Source organism: Nycticebus coucang, chromosome 15, assembly GCF_027406575.1.
Source record: "Nycticebus coucang isolate mNycCou1 chromosome 15, mNycCou1.pri, whole genome shotgun sequence".
Taxonomy (NCBI): Eukaryota; Metazoa; Chordata; class Mammalia; order Primates; family Lorisidae; genus Nycticebus; species Nycticebus coucang.
In genome coordinates this window covers 29958225-29981088 of record NC_069794.1, presented here as the reverse complement: position 1 = coordinate 29981088, position 22864 = coordinate 29958225, and the positions used below count along the sequence as shown (strand labels likewise).

Below are 22864 nucleotides of genomic sequence, written 5' to 3'. Positions count from 1 at the left end.
GACAAAACAGCTCAGTTTAATTTCAAACGTTAATATATTTTCTATTTTATATTGAACATATGCATCTGTAACCCCTCATTTGCAGCAACTATCACATCCTCATAAAAGGGGCAAAATTTGTAAGATGCCTCTTAAAATAAATATTCTTTTTTATAAAATAATAAAACTTCAAATAAATATTCTTTACACTAAACAATATGTTGAAAAAATTAGAAAATAAAGGTTGAATTTTACTGTAACTGTACAATATACGTGAAGTCCAAAGGGAAATCAGAGTCTTACAATAAAGGCTTTCTGTAAGGCAAAATACAATCTAAAACATACTGATTGATTCACATTCTTCCGAATGTACAACATATTAGTATAATATTTTGTGACTGTGCCATGTAGTATGGCACAACTTGTTTTTCACAGTTGCAAATATTACTGTATATACAAAAATATAGCACATTATCTCTGGAGAAAACAATGAAAAAAAGTCATCTGCTAATTTACAAATTTTGCAAGAACTATTCACAAACGAAAACTTTGCCTAGGAGTGTCTGTGTTGCTTTAGCTTATGCAATACGTGGGTCACCAAGTTCTGTATCTTATACTTTGAGCTCTATTAGCTGAGTTCTAACAAGCATATCAGTTAAAAGGGCACATGGACAAAAAGCATTTCACTGCAAACAGCAAAGACTATCCCAACCCTCTATTAACAGTGCCAAGATTATAACTGTTTTAGTTGGTTGCATATGTGGGTTAAAAAAAAAATCCTTATTACTGTAATATTCCTGATTAATGATGCTATGTTGGTTTTTCAAAGTTCCTGGGGGGGACAGTGGGAACTTTGCAGCAAACTGTGTTTGAATTTTTACAACGGCAGCCAGGCCTGTTAACCCGGTCATAACAACCCTGGCACAATTTAAGGCAACCCTTGGCTGGAAGGTAACACCATAAACAAGGCAAAAAGAGGGACATGACACCCATGGCTGACCATCGTGTACAACAGTGAGACTGGCTGCACGAACACGGGTTGTCGGCACAGTTGTCCTCATCATCATTAGAACAGTGATAGAAGAGACCTTTCACACAGCACACACAAGTCCCATAGTCAATCACGTTCTGGGCTGAGCAAAGGCACTGCTTGTCGCAGATCCAGTCTGATGGCAGAGGCCTCGGGTAGGTGCACTCTTTACATTTGCACTTGCCACAGTCCTCACACCTGTAGGCATGCAAGCCCAAATCTTCCTTGCTCAGGGGCTTAAGCTCACCTGGCTTGAGCTCAGATTTGGGCTGAACCCGGATTATTCCGTCAGCAATGGGCCCCGAGGAGAAGGATGGTCCTAACAGTCTCTGTTCAGAGGAGTTGCTGCTGGTACTTGTCCTTGTACTGCTCCGTGACCCTGAGCTGACAGTGCTGATGGACCTGGACAGAGGGGCTCGAGCAGAAGAATGGACCTGTGAGTGCTGGAGTCTGGGAGGCTGTCGGTGCTCAGGCAGACCGTGCAGTCTCTCATGTTTGTGCTGAGTAGAGGGGCGAGGAGCAGGCTTGAGCCCAGGTCTTGGAACCACAGTAGGCCCCTCTGTGTACTCATTGGTGTTTCGGATGGCTCTGATCTGATCCAGAGACAAAACATGGACTTGCTGGGTGAGGGTGTCTCTGAGGTCTGGCTCCCCACGCTGCCTGCCACTGTCACGGGGTGCCTGCAGCAAAGGCTGTGACCCGTTTCCACTCTGAGCTCTGCCCTCCATCAGGTCTTGAAAGTGTAGTCACTCCAGCAGGCTTAGAACACATCTGAACTCCTGCAGAAACCAAGAGGAAAGAGAACTGTTGACATTCTTAAGATTCTTATTTCCCACTCTCCACCCACCTGAGTTGACTCTTCACTTCCCACTTCCCCTGGAGAAAGAAACAGGATTTGAAAAGGAGTGGCGGTGGGGAAGTATTAGAATAGCCATGTGATCGATGCATGTACCCCAAAGTAAAAATTATGGCTGGGAACTGACAGTTCTGTCATCTTGTGATATACAGCCACACAAACCTGATCTTTGTTTGAATCACTTAAGTAACAATTCCTTATTCAAATAAACATACAATTTGGAAGGCTCAGGTTCGATGTAAAAATTGCAAGAAAGTAGTGTTGAAATATAACATTGCTACCAATGTTTTCAAAATCTGAAATAGATTGAAATTAGTCATGATCATTTTTGCTTAAGCATCAATAAATACAATCTAGAAAATTCTTGCCTCTTTTTGCTTCCAGCTCAAACACTTAGAATATGATTTATGGAGTATTCTGTACTTTTTCAAATCCTGCAGGATGAATATGACATGCAAAAAGCAAATTCCTCTCCAACAACAATTACAATATTTTAGAATGATGCCTTTTCAAAATTAAATACAAAGTAGCACCAACTCATAGAATTAAAAACAAATTAATTCAAATACTTTTAGGTGGGAGACACACACTAAAACAAGCCTACACAACAAGCAACATGACAGGAAATTATTTTCAATACTTGAAGATCAACCCAATACCTAGAAGAATACTTTAGATTCTGCAGCTAAAGATCGCTCTCTCTCTTTTAGGAATAAAGTGTGTTAAAACCTTAACTTATTTTCTGACTTCAAAAAATAAACTGGCAACATAAAACAACTGGTAGTAAGAGGAAAAGTGTTTTAAAAATTCAAGTGTCACATTTCAAATCTACCATCGTGTCAATTCCTTAAAGCGCAGTCCCTCTTAAATTGCAAAACTATCACCCTCTTCCCCAAGCCTACATGAAAATAAAAAGTAAAACAGGTAAAATCTCCGTTTTTTAGAAAAGAGAGCCAGCGCGAATAAGGCAGGTGACAAACACCTCCCAATTCCCACTTCGTAAAACAAGGCTGAGCTGGAAACTGGATCTGCTCACCTCCAGCAGAATGGCAGAGAGCACTGCGCTTTGCTTTCACTCCGTTTATCGCTTCTATCTGCTCCCCAACACTGTCCCCAGCAGGTGGGATACAGACAGAACCCCGGGGGACTTTTCTCCAGGCGGACTGACGCTGTCCAGGGGCCAGCCTGGCCCCCCTGCTTACAGACGCACAGACAGGCTGGGGCCGCGGGCGCCTCCAAAGGGGACTTGTCACGAACCGCAGGAGCACACTTCCCCCGCCTCCGCCTGCACTGCTAAGCTCTCCCCCAACTCCTGAGAACTGCCTTTCAGCCCCAAGGAGCCACTCTGCTCCCAGGCAGAGGTCATGCAACCCAGCACGCGGCTTTCTGCAGAGGCCCTCGAGGACCGGGCACAGGTTTCCTACCCAGTGCCGGGAGAGAGGGCAACCCAGACTTAGACACGCGGCCAGGACTCGAAGGTCTAACCCACGCGCACACAGCGACTCCACAATGCGCTGACTGAAGCGAACACTGCCTGTAATTTGCACACACCTATATTTCTTTTTGGGTCGAAACAAAAAAGATATCATATTTCTTAAAGTGAAAGAAAAAAATGCATTTTAAAGAAAGGACGTTTTTCCCGGGCCACGATGCACACCCCGGGTTTGCAGGACCCAGATTCCTGGGCTGGAAACTTTCAGGGCAGATTTGCTCGAAGTGGAAAGTAGTATCTTCGGGAGGAAAAAACAAGAGTTGTATTTTTTAAAAGTGATTTCTGCTGATCCCTGGCCGCCTTCTTCGCAGCTCCCTCGCCCTCCTCCGTCTCCCCCGCCCCTTTGAAAGTGCTGTGAAACCCCATTAAGAACAGTGTGTGATCAGACTAAGGATTAGGGGGAAAGGACTTCAGCACTAGGGTGGGGCAAACCGACACAGAAACCGCTTTGTAAAAACCGCACAAGGCTCTAAACTTAAAAAAAAAAAAAAAAAGGCAGCAACAACAAAAAGGGAATGAAAAAAAATGGTGTCTTTCGCCACCTATTTTCAGGTAATGGAAAATGATTATGACCACTTGATGACTTTCTTCCTGCTCTGGGTCAGCCCAACCTTCCAAAAATAAAAAAAGTGTGACCCAGGCTGACCACGAAGAACGGAAAAGAGAGAAAGCTGAACTTCCGAACCACAGAGAGCCGGCGCCAGGCAGGGCGACGTTCCCACCCGCACCGGGCTACACTCTGTGCTCACCCGGCAGAGGCAGGGGACTCCCTCTACTCAGCACCCAGTTCTTTTATACAACCTTGGGGTGTCTCCTGCCTCAGTGAGGACGAGCAACCTATACACCCCAGTCCAACCAGAGCCCCCGCCACTGATAGCCTCGCCCAGGACTTTGCCTTCTACCAAAAGGAGGAACAGGTTAGAAACGCGGTCTCCTACAACAGCGACCTGGAAAACACAAAGTGTTCTTCCTCCTCTAGCTCTCGGTGCAGATTTCACACCCAATGCAGGGCTGGGAACAGACTCACGGGGAGTTGTCCTCTGCCCTGACCCCAGAGGACGCGGGCGCACGGCGTCGCCAGCCTGGGGACACTGCACAGAGCGCACACAGAAGCCCCCACCAAGGCAGGCAGGCCAAGCCCTGGGCGAGTCAGATCCCTGGATCTTTGCCGAGAACCTGCAGGGTTAGAGAAAGGGAGGCTGGGGAGAACAGACCCCGCTCCCGGTCCAGCTGCACCTACTCCATGTTGCCCGCAACACCCCGGCCACTGCGCCAGGAGCGGACGAGCCCAACGCGTCTCACCGTGATCGCGGCTTTGCAGCAATCTCTCTCCCTTGGATTCTCTTCTTTCTGCGATGTGCAAATAAATCCAGCCCGATGCAAACTTTTCCCCCCTTCTTTCCAAACTGCCTCAGTCCAACTTCCAAGCAGTCGGTGGGAGGAAGAAACGAGAGGGAAATTCGGAGCCAAATCCCCCAGCGGTGAACACTCCGGGATTTGAGGCTGGAGGCGACCCCCCTTCTAGAAGCACATGCGGAGTATTTCCTTTTTTTTTTCCTCAATGAACAAGAGGCCGGAGCACCAAGGGCAAGTTCTTTTTCCTGGCAGATGAGAGATTGAGAAAAGAAAACTGGCCTTACTGAGAACCTAAAGCCAGATCGCCAAGCGGTGCGGTTGCGTCCCAGCAGAGGTAGCGCGGGCCGGGCCAGGCGGGCGCGGGGGCCTGGACGCTGCAGGCTCCGCCGGCCCCTCTCCTCCGCTAGCGCTGCGCCGCGCAGCTCTTGGCGGTGCAGACTGGGCGTTGTGGAGGCGCGGCAGCCAGGCTGAGGCGGGGGCGGTGGGTGCGGAGGAAGAGGAGGAGGAGGAGGAGGGTCTGGGGCCCGGCCGGGGGGGGCTCGCCGTTGGCCTGCGCCCTCGCCTTTCCGGAGGAGGCAGGGAGCTCTGCGGCGGCCGCGGCAGCAGTAAATGGCGTCATGTGGATCCGAGGCGGAACAGAGCAGTTGTTGTCCCAGAGGATATATCGCATCCGGTCCCAGCTCATTGGCTCCGCGGGGCTACATTCACTCACACTCCAGCGCCCGCCAGCGCTCTGAGCCGCAGGAGGCATTCAAAAGGGCAACCACGCCGCCCCGCGTGTCCCCGGGCCAGCCCTGCCGCCTGGACGCCGTCACGCGGGGCGCCCGCGGGCCGGCCTGGGCATGGCGGGGTCTGTTTATCTAGTTTCAAGGGGACACTGACCTTAAGGTTTCTCTAGAGGCGATGAGGACGAGCCATAGGCTCAGGCTGACTTAGAGAACTTGCTTCTCGCCACCAGGAAAGGGGACGAACATTTAAGACTAATTCGGACCATGCAGTGTTAGCATTAAAAACAAGTTGCAGATTTGAAGCTTTATCTGGAATCCATTTCAAGTCCACCTCTCATCTGTTTCCCTTCGCCAAAGGGGCGACCGGGGTAAAAGGCGGGGGAGGGGAAGGGGAGCGGGAAGTGAGGTGGGAGGGCTATTGGTTTATTCTTTGTCTACTGGATTAACCCGATTATACACCCGGCACCAGCACAAACCGCCTCCCCCACCGCGGAGCCTTGTACGGGAGGAACGGAATGCAGATTCGAGTTTCAAGTACCTTCTGCTCTAGCTAGGATTTGCTTTTGATTGTGTCGACTTGTAGTTTCTAGGCTTATTAGCCTTTTATTTTTTAAGGGGACTTTATATATGGGTTTTTGAAGATCTTCCTTACTCTTTTGCTTGACACAGCAGCTGAAGGAAATTCTACAGTCCAAGTATTTTTTTTAATTAATTCAGTAATACACACATACATAATCAGGGCGACGGCACGGACTTCCGAAATGGGGGGTGGGGGTTACAGTTTCACTGCATATTTCTTACTTTGCTTACCCAGAAGAGTCATCTTTTATTTCCCACTCTTCTTGCCAACCTAGCACATTTCTCAAAATCCCATTGTCCGTCCTGAAGGTGGGCTGTATTGTCCCTCTAAAAAAATATAAAGCTTGTAAATAAATACATATGCACTGCTCTAGGTGCCGTTTTTATTTTTTAAAGAGTGCCTGCACGTGGGAGCATCAGTGGGAAATCAGAATGGGCACAAACACATGCCTAATATCGCATTCTATCTAATGATTTACAGAAGACTTTTGCTTTACAGGGAAGTACCTGCTCGTTGAGCCAAAACTCCGGATCTTGCCCCGTGCCGGATTAAGAGATCTTGAAGCAATGCTAGAAAAACGTGGTGCGTTATTCCTCCAACGTGAGCCCAATTCACTCGCAGCTACCCTGGCCCTGGCTGCCTTCTCCTGAGTTCTGGCTCTAGAATGTCCCCGGCGCGTTCCCTGCCTCGCTGCGCTCTCCCCCCGCCTTCTCCATGTTTCTCTAGGGCTCTTCTCCTTCGCCTGGGTTTTGGAACTAGAGATGACAAGGGAAGTGGCACGCGTTATTTCCGGGCACTGGCCTACGTTCCCCCACCCTCTCGGATGAGGGTGGATGAAGCTACTTCGGCCTGCTCCGCGGTGTCTCCGGGGCTGCGGGCGCGGGACAGCTGGGCCTCTCGGCTACAGCCGCTCGCGCGACGCCCGAGTCCATTGAGCCTGCAGGGAACGCCCGCGTTGCTGCGCCGACGGCCCATCTGGCCACCAGGGGGCGCCCTCCCTGCGCCGGGCTGGGCTGCGGCTTTCTTCCTTGCATTCGAAGCGGGCTGGCGGGGTTGTCTTCCACAACATGCCTTAGGCCGGTTGTTTTAAAAGAAATAAAACGATTTTTATGACATACACGATACAGAAGGCAGCTTTCCCTATCATCACGTCGGAGACATTTCGTTTTGCACGTGAGAGGAAGTACCTCGGTTCGGAACTCCAGCTTGTACCAAGGGGAAGGAACTGGGGTCAAAGCCAGGTTGTGCCAGACGACGGAGGAACGTGCTGCCAGTGTGGGGCCAGCAAGTTTCTCCAGCAGAGCAGGTGACAGAATCGCCTTCCCCTCAGCTCCCCTGACTTCCTGCGCCCGATAGCCACTTTTAGGGAGAAACTTGTGTCCATGCTGTTCTCCCAGCACTCCAGGAGCTTTGCAAAGAAAGACACGTCCTTAGCGATCAAAGTAGGAAATGGAATTTAGATCAGGAACTTCCTGCCGGTTAGAGCACCTCACTTTTTTATTGAGTTAATAGAAAAGAGTCTAGGAATTTAAATCTATCTTCCATGAAATAGAAGGAATTCCATGTGTTCTAGGTTTCCCACACACCCTCCAGTGTGCTGGCTGGGAAAACGTTTAACCTGTAATGTAAGCACAAGATAAAACATGAGAATCTGTTGGATTCCAATTTACTCCTTAGTCTTTACTTTAATTAGCGCCAACTATTTCTATTTTCCAGGCAGTGAAGTGTATAAAGCTACCATATCGTGTCTCCAAAGTTTACTTAAAGAGTTACAGTCCAAAAGAGGAATCATATTTGTGTATGTGTAATGCGTGTACCATGAGGCGTCTAGTGCAGCTATTGTAATGTGTTTCCAAGTTGATTCTCATGTTACATTCCAAAACTAGAACTAGTGTTAATTTTTGAATTTCAGTATTACAGTAGAAAGTTGGGCAAAACTTTACAAAGAAGCCCATTTTCAAGAGTGTTATGTAATCCTGATGCACGAACAGGTGTTACCATTTGTCCAATGCTGAAAAATACCAAATCCATGAAAATCTTTGCTGCAGCAATACTCACCTTCAAGGTCCTGGGATTCATCAAGTAACAAACCTTCCAAGTTTTTGCCCTGAAATACAGTTCTGTGTCACACACTTGGAATCTATCCTCCCTGGCTTCTTTTTATATTTCACATACATTTATTTGTATTTACTTCGTTTTGTAACTATAATCTCAATTTTTTTTAATGAGGTAGTATAGAAAATATGTGAATTTTGCCTTCTCCAATCTTTGGTAGAAGGTACACGAAAGTGTAAAAGGTATATATATAGAAAAAGTGTAGAAAAGATTGTGCTTGCTCACTGATACAAGCTTTGGATTTATGTTGTAGTGATGGGAGAATGTAGCATTTAACAACTGTAGTATCAGTTTCTTTTTGAGTTTGAGCAAATCACTTGGTTTAACAGGGTTCAGTCCCACTGTTGACAACCAGAAAGAAATCTTGCAATGATATGATACATTCTTGAGACAAAGAATTAATCTCTATTTGGTTACTTTGTTGTATTACTAAGGCAATATATTTATATATTAACATTTTGGGGTGGTGCCTGTGGTTCAAGGAGTAGGGCGCCGGCCCCATATACCAGGGGTGGTGGGTTCAAGCCCACCCCAGCCAAAAACTGCACCCCCTCCCCCAACAACAATAAAAAACCCCAAACATTTAAAGACAGCACAGGACATGACAGTGTGCCGTACTTTTAGGAGTAACAGTCTGGAGCTGTCAACCATTATTTCTCCTTACAGCCCAACTGCAAAAGGAAAATTTAATCTATGAGTGGATTCTTCAGGGACCGTCCTGAGGCAAAGGGCTTTGCAATGACTGCCCATTGAATTGGAGGCAAAGACTTGTCATTTCACTTTTGAATTGCTTTGACTTCCCAAATTCTGTTGATACTGCCTCCAGAAGGGAATTGGGAGTGGCTGTAACAAAAGATGCAAAGGAATTTCTATGTAGACCACTTGAGTTCTTATCTAGATTTCTTGGAGGACTGGGACCAGTTTATCTTTGGATCTAGCCCTCTTTGGAGATGTTCTTTATCCCTAACTAAACTTGGGGGAAAGCTCTGAGGTTATCTCAGGGAAGGAGGAGTGGTTTTGAAGAGTCGACCTTGAGCTGGAGGCTCCGGTGGGTCTGGTCTTTTTCAGAGATCTTACACTCTGGAATCCACCTGGTGGATTTTACTGATTAATTAATGACTACTCCTGCTAGATTCATGCACATTACTACTACAATTTATGTAAAGTTCAGATGTGGAGTGGAGTTCTGTTAACAAGGTGAAAACTGGCCAACATGATTTCTCTCATTATTTTCCCTATAATTTATCCCTTGAACTAAAGATCAAACTTCTTCCTTTGTAGGACTGATATGTGCAGAAAATCTAATCAGTGAGGAAGCTGCAGTCTTACATTGCCTTTCCCTGAATAGCCCTAGGTTTGTTTATTCTTCTGTTTGTTTTTAGCATTTGATCTCTTTTGTTCTGGGATCTTTTTAACCCAGATGCTAAAGCTTTATATAAGTGAAAATCATGAACTGAAATTAGTATTTGAAATTTGAAATTAGTATTAGTATAAACTGTCCAAGTTTAGTAGCAGTAGGAAGATTTTAGCCTCTGAATAAATAGGAGGTTTGGGTTTTATGCTTCCCCTTATGTGGACATTTGATCAAAAGGGCATAGGAAGTTCAACTTGTTCTCTAAGGAAGATGTAGTCAAACAGATTCCACTGAAGCTATTCTTGTGGTCCAGATGCCACACAATATCAAGGCTGCTAGCCAGCTCTGAATTAATCTCCATTAACAGATCAAGTCTAAAAATGTTCAAGTTGGTAAACGGACTACAATGGCATGCAGATTCAGTTTGTTTGTTCCTTTGGACAGGAAGTGTTTTGAAGTTACACAGAATCATTTGAGAGTATTTGGGGGTTATATAAAACAGTTTTTTTTCTTTTTTTTTTTTTTTGAGACAGAGTCTTAACTTTATTGCCCAGGCTAGCGTGCCATAGCATCAGCCTAGCTCATAGCAACCTCAAAGTCTTGGGTTCCGGTGATCTTCCTGCTTCAGTTTCCTGAGTACCTGGGACTACAGGTACCCGCCAAAAGGCCTGGCTAATTTTTCTATTTATAATAGAGATAGAGTCTTGTTCTTGCTTAGGCTGGTCTCAAACTCCTGAGCTCAAGCAATCTTCCAGCCTCAGCCTCCCAGAGTGCTAGGATTACAAGCCTAATCCACTGTGTCCAGTCTAAAACAACTTCTTAATATATACTCTGGGCCAGGCGTGGTGGGTCATGCCTGCAATCCTACCACTCTGGGAGGCCAAGGCAGGTGGATTCCCTGAGCTCAGGAGTTCAAGACCAGCCTGAGCAAAGTGAGACTCCCATCGCTACTAAAACTAGCTGGGCATTGTGGTGGGTGCCTGTAGTTCCAGTTAGTTGGGAGGCTGAAACAAGAGGATCGTTGGAGCCCAAGAGCTGGAGCTCAATAGACATTGCTATGAGATACGATGCCACAGCACTCAACCCCAGACTGAGTGTGACTCTGTCTCAAAAATAAACAAACAAACAAACAAACATTCTCTGTGTTGGGTGTATGTAACTCTTTGGGAGGGGTGGTGTATGTAACTCTAAAGGATAGACTATTTCAACAATCTGGGGAGCCTATATCAGGGCTACCTTGGACTTCTTTGGAACCTAGAATTGAAATAGAAAGATTCTTCACTATCTCATAATATATTTTTTTTTTCTTTTCTGAGACAAAGTTTCATTCTGTTGCCCTGGTGTCATAGTTCACGGCAACCTCAAACTCTTGGACTCAAGTGATCCTCTTGCCTCAGCCTCTCAAGCAGCTGGGACTACGGGTGCTTGCCACAACCCTCAGGTATTTTTTTTTTTTTTTTTTTTTTTTAGAGATGAGGTCTCACTCTCGCTCAGAGTGGTCTTAAACTCCTGAGGTCAAGCAATACACCAACCTTGGCCTCCCAGAGCACTAGGATTACAGGTGTGAGCCACCACACCCAGACTCCCATCTCATTTTTAATAAAATAAAACACTTACTCTGATCTCTGTAATCACTAGATATTCAAAAAATGCTTCTTAGTGAATTTATGAAATCAAAAAGTGTAACTACAATAAGTTAATATTTTTCTGGTCTTAATTTTGTAAAAGCAAACTAGCAATTTTTCAAATTTTTAAAATTCATATATTTGTGGGATTCTTGCCATATTCCAGGCAAATAAATTGCCAGACTCCAGGATTATTTAACAAATTGAAATTATAATCTTATGAACTCATTATGGGGAGAAATGCTTCATTATAATGCCCACTGATGTCTGTATCAGTCTTAATATAAACTATGTGATAGTTTATATCACAAACTAGAGAACACAACTAACCCTTATCATTTTTATTTATTTTTTTTTTTTTTGAGATTTTTAATCACAGAATTTGAGTCATCTTGCTGCCTGGAAATTAACATTGTGTTTTGCATAATTATTAGGCAGTGACTGAAACAAGTGTGTTCAGGCAATGATTTTTAATAGGTGAAACAGTAAATATTTATTAAGTTAAAAAATAAACCTTCCTGGAAATTTTATGTAATTGGAAAGAATGCTACAGGGAACAGCTAGCATTGAACTACAGAGGATGCCATAAAAGGTACAGAGTGCATGCCAAAAATAAGAGATGAATACAAGTCATGTTTGACTTTTGCAATTACAAGAGGTGCTCAGAGTGGTTACCATCAACATGCAGACATGTCTGATTGTGGAGAACTATTGCTTGAGCAAGGTGTTGAGGGGATCTCCCGAATCATCCCTTGTGCACAGCACACACTGTCCCGTGTGTCTCAAACTTAACGCTAATGCATGCAATGGTTGGGTGTGTCAGAGCTTCCATGGCATACTCACACTTCCATTGTATTTCCACAACCTTCTCAAATTTCAAATACCACTTCAAAATGGTCTTGGGCTGCTCCTCCATTTTCTTTGACTGCCCTGCCTGTCCCACCGTGACATGAGCACTCATTTGATTAATGCCGTCTTTTGAGCAAATGTCTACACATTGCTATCAGAATTCAATTCAACTTCAAAAAGCAATACATAGATAGCATCTCTTAAAACGCGTATACATTTTTTGGCGTCTTTTGTATATAATAAAGAAATTATCGAGCAGGCTGATGACTAGAGGGTAGAGAATATAGGTACAAGTAAACTCTTTTGAATGTTTCACTTTGAAAGTGCATTTTCCAAAAATTACGACACATTATTTAAAATTAAGCATGAAATTGTAATTTAAAAGAAGTTAGCACTTAGTTAACTTTCAAGAACACATTTTAAAAACAGACTCAAGGAAACCACCAAATAATGGAAAAGCTTTGCGGTTCATATTTTACGTGAACATCGCCTTGTAATTCTGAGTAATAGTCTTCTCATGCTATTTTACACAGAGACATCCGTGCATTCCACTCTAAAAGTTGTTGAAATAATGTGCTAGCAAAATGAGAGATTAGATCTTCAAAATTACTATTTTCTTTTGTAAAGCCAGAATTCCTCATTGGAAATGATGCTCAAGGTTGCACTTTTAAATATTGTAATAGGTTCCAAAGGCTTTGGGTGTTTAGGAGATCTGAATTTGGACTTAGTCTACAGGGGCGTGCAACCTTTTATTTTTCTCTGCTGGACATTGGAAGAATAAAAGTTGTCTTGGGCCCCACATTCAATACACAAACACCAAGAAAAACTAATTATCAAAGAAAAAAAAGGTCCTTGCATACTTTTCATATTTGACACCACAGATAAGCAAAAAATGTCCTCACAAAATCAGGCCCTGGGTTGGACACCACGTTGGGCCAATCTGATCACAGTCCCCTTGGCTTACATTGTCTTTTGGCTTCATATTACTCCTCCAGTAAAAATTCAAGTCCTTCACACAACTTCAAGGTCCAGGGGGGGTCTGGCCACTTTCCCTCTCCCCAGCCTCAAGTTACACCACAGTCCCCTGCTTTCTACCCTGCAGCTATGAAGACTATTTTTCAGTTGCTCCAAAATACCTCCCCCCTGCAACAGGGCCTTCATGCGTACTATTCTCTGATGCACCTTTCTGGGTAATCCCTTTTGCCTCATTACAACAACTCCAATTTATCTGTCAAATCCCTGTCATCATACCCTGAGGAAGGCTTTTTCTGACTAGGTTAAATCCCCCTTTTTCTTCCCAGGGCCTTCTCCAATGCAACTATTTGTGTAACTGAGTGATAGTTTCATGAATAACTATCTCCTTTGCTGAATCTGAACCTCTGCGAGGTCTAGAAACCAAGCTGGATTTGCCTGGTATTTTATCCCCAGCACCAAAGGACCTGGTACATATAAGGAGCTCAAATATTACCTTTAAATAGGATGAATAAATACATGAATGAAATAATTAACCTTAGTTCTCTTCTGTAACAGAGGGGCCTGGGGTTGCTGTGAAGATTGAGTGACAGAGAATCCTCCAAGCCTAGCATGTGGGAAGTGCTCAGTAAGCAGCTGTGGTAATTGCAGTTCAATGAGGTTTGGTGGTTTATTTGGTAAAATTAGGGGTTATGCATCCATACTTCCAAAAAGTCTTGAACTTAATGAGTAAACACAATTTATTTTATGTATCTACTTGTTTGTACTTACATGAAAATAGAAATTTAGAGACTTAGAACAAGTTTTAACTATAGTTAGCTATATTCAGCTAGTCAAGGACAGTATATCTATAGAAGCCTTACGTTCATTTTTGTTTTCATATATAACTTTTCGAAGTAGGTAAAGCACTTTAGTGAAAAAAAAAGGGGCTTATTTATTGGATATGGTTGTTTCTAATTAGAATGTCTATTCATTGAATTCTTGGTTCAAGAAATCTAGAGGCTTGAGAAGATGAGTTCCTTTTTATTTAAGAGCAGCCTCAAGGCTAGAGCTCTTATCTAACACACAATTTAAGTATATATTTTTGGGATGCAACCCTGTATCTGAAATGGTGTTGAAGCTGCATGCCCTGTTAGAAGGAAGATGTGCATTCACTTCCATTAAATTAGGTAATGGCATGGGTATTTGCAGTGCACTAGAATGCTATGATAGTTTGTCATTCCAACTTATTTGGATTATTATGATTCTATAAAGGTGAATTTGTACATAATTTAGGATAATAATAATCAAACACAATTCTTGGGTATAGAATTTTATACCACACAAGTCACAATCTTTATAGCATTCCCTAGCCCTCCCACTTATGTCAGATCAACATGGCACAGCCTTCTGGGGGCAGGGTTCCTATTTTCATGACGACAGTCTGGGAGGTTTGAGCCCCCATCACTTTGCTCAGTAGGTTTGAGATGAGAAATATCTAGTTTCTGACTATAAGAGGCTGGTGGCCAAAATCAGGAGATGGAGCAACTAGTCATGAGCATGTGGTAGAAAACCATTTGAGAGATTCCAGTGAGTCCATTTTCACCTGTGTGCTATTGATACTTGAGGATTTATTGGCCCATCAGAGTAAAAGAAGCTCAGAAAGGAGGCAGACTCTGATCAGGGCAGTGGACAAGACGTTTAATATCTTTGGGTCCTAGCTTGCAGGCCTGTCATTCCTTCATTTTGGCAGCACAAATTGTAAATGCTTTATGAAGAAGCTAAAATTCTCTGCATACCAAGGGTGTGAGTGAAAAAGACTTTTATGTTTGTAGTACTGCAACCTTATAGTGGAATTCAGATAAGACAGTTCTGGATGAAATCTGAAATATTTTGTTTGAGTTTCAAGAAAAAATCCTAGCTGGGTGCAGTGGCTCTCACCTGTAATCCTAGCACTCTGGGAGGCAGAGGCAGGCAGAATGCTTGAGTTTAGGAGTTCAAGACCAGCCTGAGCAAGTGAGACCCTGTCTCTAAAAATAGTTGGGCATTGTGGCAGGTGTCTGTAGTCCCAGCTACTCTGGAGGAGGCTGAGGCTAGAGGATCGCTTGAGCCCAAGAGGTTACTGTGAGCTATAACACTGTATCACTCAAACCCAGGGATACTGAGTGAAAGTGTCTGAAAAAAAAAAAAAAAGAAAGAAAGAAAAACAAAGAAAGAAAAGAAAAGGAAAGAATCCTAGGCACTGTGGATCACACCTGTAATCCCTGTACTTTGAAAGGCCAATTTAGGAGGATTGCTTGAGGCCAAAAGTTAGAGACCAGCCTGGGCAACACAGCCAGACCCCTGTCTCTACTCACCTCTTCCAAATAAAATTAGCCTGGTGTGGTCATGTCTGTCTGTAGTACCAGTTACTTGGGAGGCTAAGGCAGAAGAAATGTTTGAGCCCAGGAGTTCAAGGTTACAGGGAGCTATGATTATGCCATTGCAGCACTTCAGCCTAGGTAACGAAGTGAGACATTGTAAAGAAGAAGAAGAAAAGAAAAGAGGAGGAGGAAGAGGAAGAGGAAGAAGAAGAAGAAAGAAAAGAAAAGAAAAGAAAAGAAAAGAGAAAAGGAAAGAAAAGAAAAAAGAAGAGGAAGGAAGGAAGGGAGGGAGGGAGGGAGGGAGGAAGGAAGGAAGGAAGGAAGGAAGGAAGGAAGGGCCCTCTAAATACTATTCATCATAGCACTTCAACCTCAGGCACCACTGTGATTTGTAACTATAGGTAAATAATTAATTTCACATACTTGGTATCCATTTTTCCCAAGAATCTCATATAGCTGATAAAAAAGTTGTTTTTATTCTCTATCTTCTCAACTACTTTTCAAGTTAATAGTTAATTGTGATACTTCTAAAATCTAAGAAAATACCAAATATCCTGTCAGCCCATGGTACCTGAGGAGCAAAGAGCCTCTTCCATATGGTATTTATTATCGTCATGGCTCAGCAGGTGTTGTAAATGGAATCAGCTGGGCTCAGGAGGGATTTAGCTTTCAGTAATAGAGTGGAATTTTTTTTTTTTTTAAAACAGAGTCTCACTTTGTCACCATTGGTAGAGTACCATGGTGTCATAGCTCACAGCAACTTCAAACTCTTGGGCTAAAGTGATTCTCTTACCTCAGCCTCCCAAGCAGGTGGGATGACAGGTGCCTGCCACAATGCCCAGTTATTTTTAGAGACAAGGTCTCACTCTGGCTCAGGTTTGTCTTGAACCTGTGAGCTCAGGCAATCCACCTGCCTCGGCCTCCCAGAGTGCTAGTATTATAAGCATGAGCCACTGTGCCCAGCCCAAGCAAGTGGGAATTTTACCAAAAATCTCTAGTATACTTTCATGACCATTTTCCATCAATTTATATTGAATACTTTGTGCTCCAGAATAATTTGGAAATACCTGAACCCTTTTTCTTTATCACTGCCTCCCAAATGACAAATGGATTTATTTATCCTGAATCACATGGTCACTATAAGATAAAAAGAAATTCAAACAATTCATAAAACTATAACAACAAAAATCCCACTCATAGTTAATATTTTATGAATATTTATTTTTAAAATTCTGCATTATTAGTTGTTAGATTCCAGATTAGTTGAAGGTTTGAGGATAGGTTGTTTTGCTAAGAATATGTAGTGCAATGATAAGCATGTTTTTAAATATACATTTGTACATTTGTTTTTTTTTTTAGAATACATTCATTAAATTGAGTCAAATGTATGCCTATTAAGATTTCTGATAATACTGTTATATGCTCCCTAAATGATTATTTCAGTTTACCTTTCTAACCCTAGTTTGTGAGAGTGAATGTTTCCCTAAAACCCTGACTGATAGTGAGCTTTGTCAAAATTTTCAATCAATACTTGTCTGGTAGACGAAGCAGGATATCTCATTGTTTCATTTTTCATTGAGGTTGAGCATATTTTCTTATATTTATTGGACACATATTGGGCTCAAGTGATTCTCTTGACTCAGCCTCCCAAACAGCTGGGACTATAGGTGCCTGCCACAATGCCTGGCTATTTTTAGAGACAAGGTCTCACTCTGGCTCAGGTTGGTCTCAAACCTGTGAGCTCAGGCAATCTTCGGAGGTTGAGAATATTTTCTTATATTTATTGGACACATTTTTTCTATGAATTCAATTTCATATCCTTTTTTTATGTTTTAATTGAAGTGTTTGTCTTTTGTTTAGGTTTTGGTCTACCTTATTTCAACCTGCAAACATCCTTCCATTTTCCATTTACTTTTTAGACTTACATTATTTTTGTTTTGTTTTGTGTGATACAAGACACTTTCAACATGTATGTAAAGCCATGTCTCTCCATTTTTTCACTTACGGTTTCCGTCTTATGTATTCCATTACTTAAAATAGCTTCTTAGCATCCAAATTATAAAAATATTTGTTGTTCTAGAACTTTTATAGTTTAACATTTCATATTAAGGGCCAAAAACCATCAGGAATACAACTGGTAAAAGTGATAAACCCATGCTGTTTATTGGGATACTCATGAGGCCAAGTTTGGTGGATGGATAAGTTTGGGTAATGAAAGGCAATACAAGAACATGATGTTGTATGAAATTTTGGTTCAAAGAATGATGATTCTGACCCCAAATTAATTTTGGTTTGCCAAAGCTAACAATTAAGAATACAGAATGGTCAGTTAAATTTGCATTTCAGATAAACTACATATAGTTTCTTTTCTTTTTTTTTTCATAGAGACAGAGTTTCACTTTATCGCCCTTTGTAGAGTGCTGTGGTGTCACACAGCTCACAGCAACCTCCAACTCCTGGGCTTAGGCGATTCTCTTGCCTCAGCCTACTGAGTAGCTGGGACTACAGGTGCCTGCCACAACGCCTGGCTATTTTTTTGTTGCAGTTTGGCCGGGGCTGGGTTTGAACCCGCCACCCTCAATATATGGGGCCAGTGCCCTACCCACTGAGCCATAGGGGCTGCCTTTTTTTTTTTTTTTTTTGAGACAGAGTCTCACTATGAGAGCCGTAGCGTAACAGCTCACAGCAACCTACAACTCTTGGGCTTAAGTGATTTTCTTGCCTTTGCCTCCTGACTAGCTGGGACTATAGGCGTCCACCACAATGCCTGGCTATTTTTTGTTGTAGTTGCCACTGGTGTTTTTAGCTGACCAGGGGCCGGTTTGAACCCACCACCTGTGGTATATGGGGCCTGCACTCTACCCACTGAGCCACAGGCACTGCCCCAAACAAATAGTTTCTTAGTGTAAGTACATGATATGTCTCCTACATACTGTATTTTATCTGGTAAAACAAAACTAAGCAAATAAATAACAATATAGTAATATTTGAAATGAAAGCTAGAAATTCATTATAAAATTTACTGATAACATTACTTATGAGATAGGTTACTTAGAATAGTTTTTAAAAACTGCACCACATTTGTAAAATGACTTCCAGTTTCACTTCATCTCTATAAAGGGATTTTTTTGTTTGTTTGGTTTTTGGCTCTGTCTCCCAGGATGGAGTGCCCTGGCCTCAGCCTTGCTCACAGCAACCTCAAACTCCTGGGCTTAAGCAATCCTCCTGCTTTAGCCTCCCGAGTAGCTGGGAGGACAGGTTATCATCACCATGCCTGGATAATTTTTCTATTTCTAGTAGAGACTAGGTCTCACTTTGCTAAAGCTAGTCTTGAACCCTTGACCCCCAAGTCAGAGGTCCTCAAACTGTGGCCCTCAGGCCACATGAGGCAGTGTGATTGTATTTGTTCCCGTTTTGTTTTTTTACTTCAAAATAAGACATGTGCAGTCTGCATAGGAATTTGTTCATAGTTTTTTTTTTTAAACTACAGTCTGACCCTCCAACGGTCTGAGGGACAGTGAACTGGCCCCGTTTAAAAAGTTTGAAGACCGCTACCCCAAGTGAACCTTCTGCCTGGGCCTCCCAACTGTGCTATGATTATAGGGGTGAGGTACTATCACTGGCCAAGAGAGGGATTTTTTAAAATGTGTGGTGCCTGTCTATACAACCAAAGACAAGTGAGAGTTGAGTTTATCTCAGACCTATACTTAGTCACGTACAATAGGTATCTTATTAAATTTTTTTCAAATAGCAAGAGTTATTCTGTTGTCTAGATCAATGGTTCCTAACCATGGCCATACGTTAGAAATACATGGGGAGATTAAGAAAAATCAAATAATAAGAACCTTCACATAGAGTATGATTCAGGGGTGTCCAACATTTTGTTTTTTCTCTGCCACACCTTGGATGAATAAGAGTTGTCATGTGCCACACAGTAAATACACAAATGCTAAAGAACACTGATGAGCAGGAAAAAAAGGTCCTTGCACCCTTTTCATGATATCTGACACCACAGATAAGCAAAAAGTCCTCACAAAATCAGCATATGGCCCAAGGGCTGCAGGTTGGACACTCCTATGAAGGAGGCCTTGTATGAATTCTTTCCCAGTGCTTTAGTTTCTCCACCTGTATACAGTGGGGATGAAACTATTACCTATGTCAGAGCATTGCTGTGAAGATTAAAATGCAGAAAACACTTAGAATTTTAGAAGTCTGATTTGTAGCAACTCTTCAATAAATGAAAGTCATTATATTATTATATAATAATTTGAAACTATAATAGGAACTCATACTTCAGCAAAAAGAATAGAGAGTAGTCACCAAACCAAATGTAGATAGATGAAGGTGGGTGTTAGAACACGCTCGCTCACACCTGCTTGCAACAGCTGATTGTGCACGTCGTTCCGTCTCCACATTTGGTGATGTCGGGTTTGACAAGTCGAGATAGTGAGTATATTTACAGCATAGACATCCCAAATGCCGAAATCATCTTCTTTTTTTTTTTTAACTTCAGGAAGCCATTTATTAACAGCAGAGGCAGCTGACAGGAAAGTCAGAGAGTCGGAGAAGACCCCGGATCTTCTTATCTTTGCTTCCTTTACGGTTTGGCCTGAGCTTAGGCTTGCCAGTCATAGCATTTATCACTGGTGGAACCGTGGACGTGTAGCCTCAGGTCCCCCCAGTAAACCTCGCCCGGCTTTGAATATAGAACCACCACGATGTGATTAAGTTCTCATCCAACCTTAATTCTAAGCGTTGTGGCAAGTTATTTAATCCCTTTCTTCAAAATCTAAGGTTTGGGGAGGATGTGCCACAGGGCACAGGAAGCCATAGGATAAACACACTTCATATAACTTTATTTCAATTTAATATGCACATGCTTAAAACATAGACCAAAACAAATAAATCTAATAATAATAAATAAAAAAGTCCACCTAAGACCTACTTTAGGTTAGTTTTGGAAAGCGCCAATTAGGCGTTCACTGACCCCCCACCTTGGGAAATGCATGACAAGTGCCAGAGTATCTCCACACCTCACAGAACAGTGTGGTTGTCAGAATGAAATGAAATAATGCATGTAAACCATATAGCTTTTATAGTTAGTGCTCCTATTTTCAGGAACGTTCGTTGGGTCACTTTATGGCCTAGGAACTCAGAGATCAATAAACACTCAACTCAGGGTCCAAACTTTGATTTTGGGTGTCAATAGCCCTAGTTGCTGCCTAAGAAGCAAACCCTAATAGACTTAAATAGGTAGAGCTAGAGAGTTCCAAGCCTGACAATTGATTTTTGCTTATTTGTTATGAAATTTTACTTTTACTTTTATTTGTTATGAATTTTACAGGGTGTGGTGGCTCACGCCAGTAATCCTGACACTCTGGGAGGCTGAGGTGGAAGTCCGACCCTATAGTCGCAGCTACTTGGAGGCTGAGGGAGAAGGATCTCTTGAACCCAGGAGTCTGAGGTTCCCGTGAGCTATGACGACGCCACTGTACTCTACCCAGGGCAACAGAATAAGACCCTCTTTAAAAACAAAAATATGGTACACATTTTCTAAAATTTATTGTAACATTCTTTACTGATGGAATTGCATTGTCTTTGAAAAAATAATTTAAATCATTCTGCTAATTCCTAATGGATTCAAAATGTGCAACATTGTTATTTTGGAATTTTTTGTAGGAATCCATGTACAAAATTGTGCATTAAAAAAACACTTCAAAATGACACTTTTAATTTTTCTTTCTTTTTTTTTTTTTTAGACATAGTCTCACTCAGTCGCCCTGGGGAGAGTGCTTTGGTATCATAGCTCACAGCAACCTCCTGGGCTCAAGCGATCCTCCTGCCTCAGCCTTCTGAGTAGCTCAAACTACAGGTGCCTGCCAGACGCCCAGCTAGGTTTTCTTTTTCTTATTCTTTTCTTTTAGTAGAGACGGGTTTTCCTTCTTTTTCAGGCTGGTCTCGAACTCCTGAGCTCAGGCAATCCACCTACCTTGGCATCTCAGAGTGCTAGGTTTGTAGGCATGAGCCACTGTGCCCAGACTTCTTTTAATTTCTTAATTAAAAAAAAAAAAAACCCAAACCACAATTTTACTATTTTGGCAAAAAAATAAAAAAATAAAATAAATAAATAAAAACAAACCCTCAGCCCCAAATACTTACCATTCAGATATTCAGATTTTTACAAATTCTCTTCGTTGGAAACCCCAGATGTATAAAATCATGCCATAGCGTGTTCATACTGCGTGAGCATAACGTTGATGAGAGACCCCACAACTAAGCTCTTGGGAATCCAGACTTTGTTCCAAGGAGGGAAAACAAACCCTCTTTGTCTGTATATGTGAAAGGTACCCAAAGAGAGTGAAAACCAGTTTTCCTTTTGTAGGAGGACCAGCAGTGGAAGAAAAGCCCACTTCCTTTGTAAACACTTTATGGGTTTCGGATTCGGTAAACTCTGGCGTGTAACACGACCCCAAAGTTAATGAAATCCTATTAGCCTTTCCCTGCCCTCCTTCCTGCTTCCATCCTCCTGGCTGTCTCACCTTTTAAAATCACGATTTGTATTTGTATACACGCACGGTCCTCGGGCCATTGTTTGGCTTTTCATGCAGGCACTTTTCACCTACATCCTCTCATTTGGCAGCCGGTTGGGCTTCTTCCTGCCTTGAATACCACATTCCCTGGTTATTCAAGCTCAGTCATTAGCACCCTGTCCCTTTACTAAAATTATGAATGAAAAGCCTTGTTGTTCTTTACAAATAACTCAGGCTGCCTCAGTCAGTCAAATTCGAATGGAAGTGACTGCCAGACAAAGGGGCGGGATGATGGACAGTGCTCCCAGCGAGTCCTCAATGCCCACAAGAAGTATTTTAAGCCTCAATATAGGTAGGGGAGGCTCGGGAGGTCCCGGAGGACCAGCCCAGAGAAGGGGGCTGAGAGCTGCCGGGTTGCTCTTTGTGTCCGTTCGGATCTTAGAAAACACGTGCACGAAGCTCAGAGATAACGTGCAGAATCGGTTTTGCCCTACCAAGCACTTAAAAGTCTGTGCGTGGGGACACCTCCACCTCGTAGCAATGCTGGTTAGAGGTGACACACGCAGACAAGAGTGAGTGACGCACCGACCCTTTTCTGGGGGTTGAATATTCCAAACCCAGCAAGGGTGGGTTGCAAACCCGGAGCGGCACGGCTCCCCGCGGAGAAGTTGCATTGTCTCGGCCCCTCTTTCACAACAGGGGAAAAGGTAATTGACAGCCCGATTGTTCGGCCGAGACCCCTGCTGTTTTAAAATCCTGGAAGGCCCCAGTCACACGTAGTCAATAATAGCCGTCGGAGGTGAGGAGTGAAGAAGGGCTGTTCAGGAAACAGTCTGAGCCCTTCAAGTGGACAGGCCCCAGTGACTTCTGCACTCTGGCTCCCACAAGCAGCTCATTCAAAAATAACCTTAAAGTAATAAATCAAACTTGTTTCCTGAGCTATACAAGGAACAGCTGGTTATTTTTCTTCACTTCTTTTTTTTTTTTTTTTTGCAATGCCAAAAAAAGGGGGTGGGGGCAAAACTCAGGAGATTTTACTACAGGAAACCAAGCATG

General features: G+C 43.0%; 1 protein-coding gene and 1 long non-coding RNA gene across 3 annotated transcripts; both read right to left on the bottom strand.

Moving 5' to 3' along the window:
• Window positions 1-15: 15 nt before the first annotated feature.
• Window positions 16-5807, bottom strand: SPRY2 (sprouty RTK signaling antagonist 2). Of its 2 annotated transcripts, none has more exons than XM_053563844.1 (2): window positions 4660-5807; window positions 16-1788 (listed from the first exon to the last, which is right to left on the bottom strand). In XM_053563844.1, the coding sequence occupies exon 2, from the start codon at window positions 1735-1737 to the stop codon at window positions 790-792; it is 948 nt and encodes a 315-aa protein (XP_053419819.1). In that variant the 5' UTR covers window positions 1738-1788; window positions 4660-5807; the 3' UTR covers window positions 16-789. The 2 variants fall into 2 exon arrangements, with proteins under 2 accessions (XP_053419819.1, XP_053419820.1); XM_053563845.1 differs by lacking the exon at window positions 4660-5807 and adding an exon at window positions 2902-3007.
• Window positions 5808-5818: 11 nt separating this feature from the next.
• LOC128566799 (uncharacterized) lies at window positions 5819-21600 on the bottom strand. Its single transcript, XR_008374645.1, has 3 exons — window positions 21438-21600; window positions 6528-7639; window positions 5819-6347 (listed from the first exon to the last, which is right to left on the bottom strand). It is a non-coding gene; the product is annotated as an uncharacterized LOC128566799 (long non-coding RNA).
• Between the last annotated feature and the right edge of the window lie 1264 nt (window positions 21601-22864).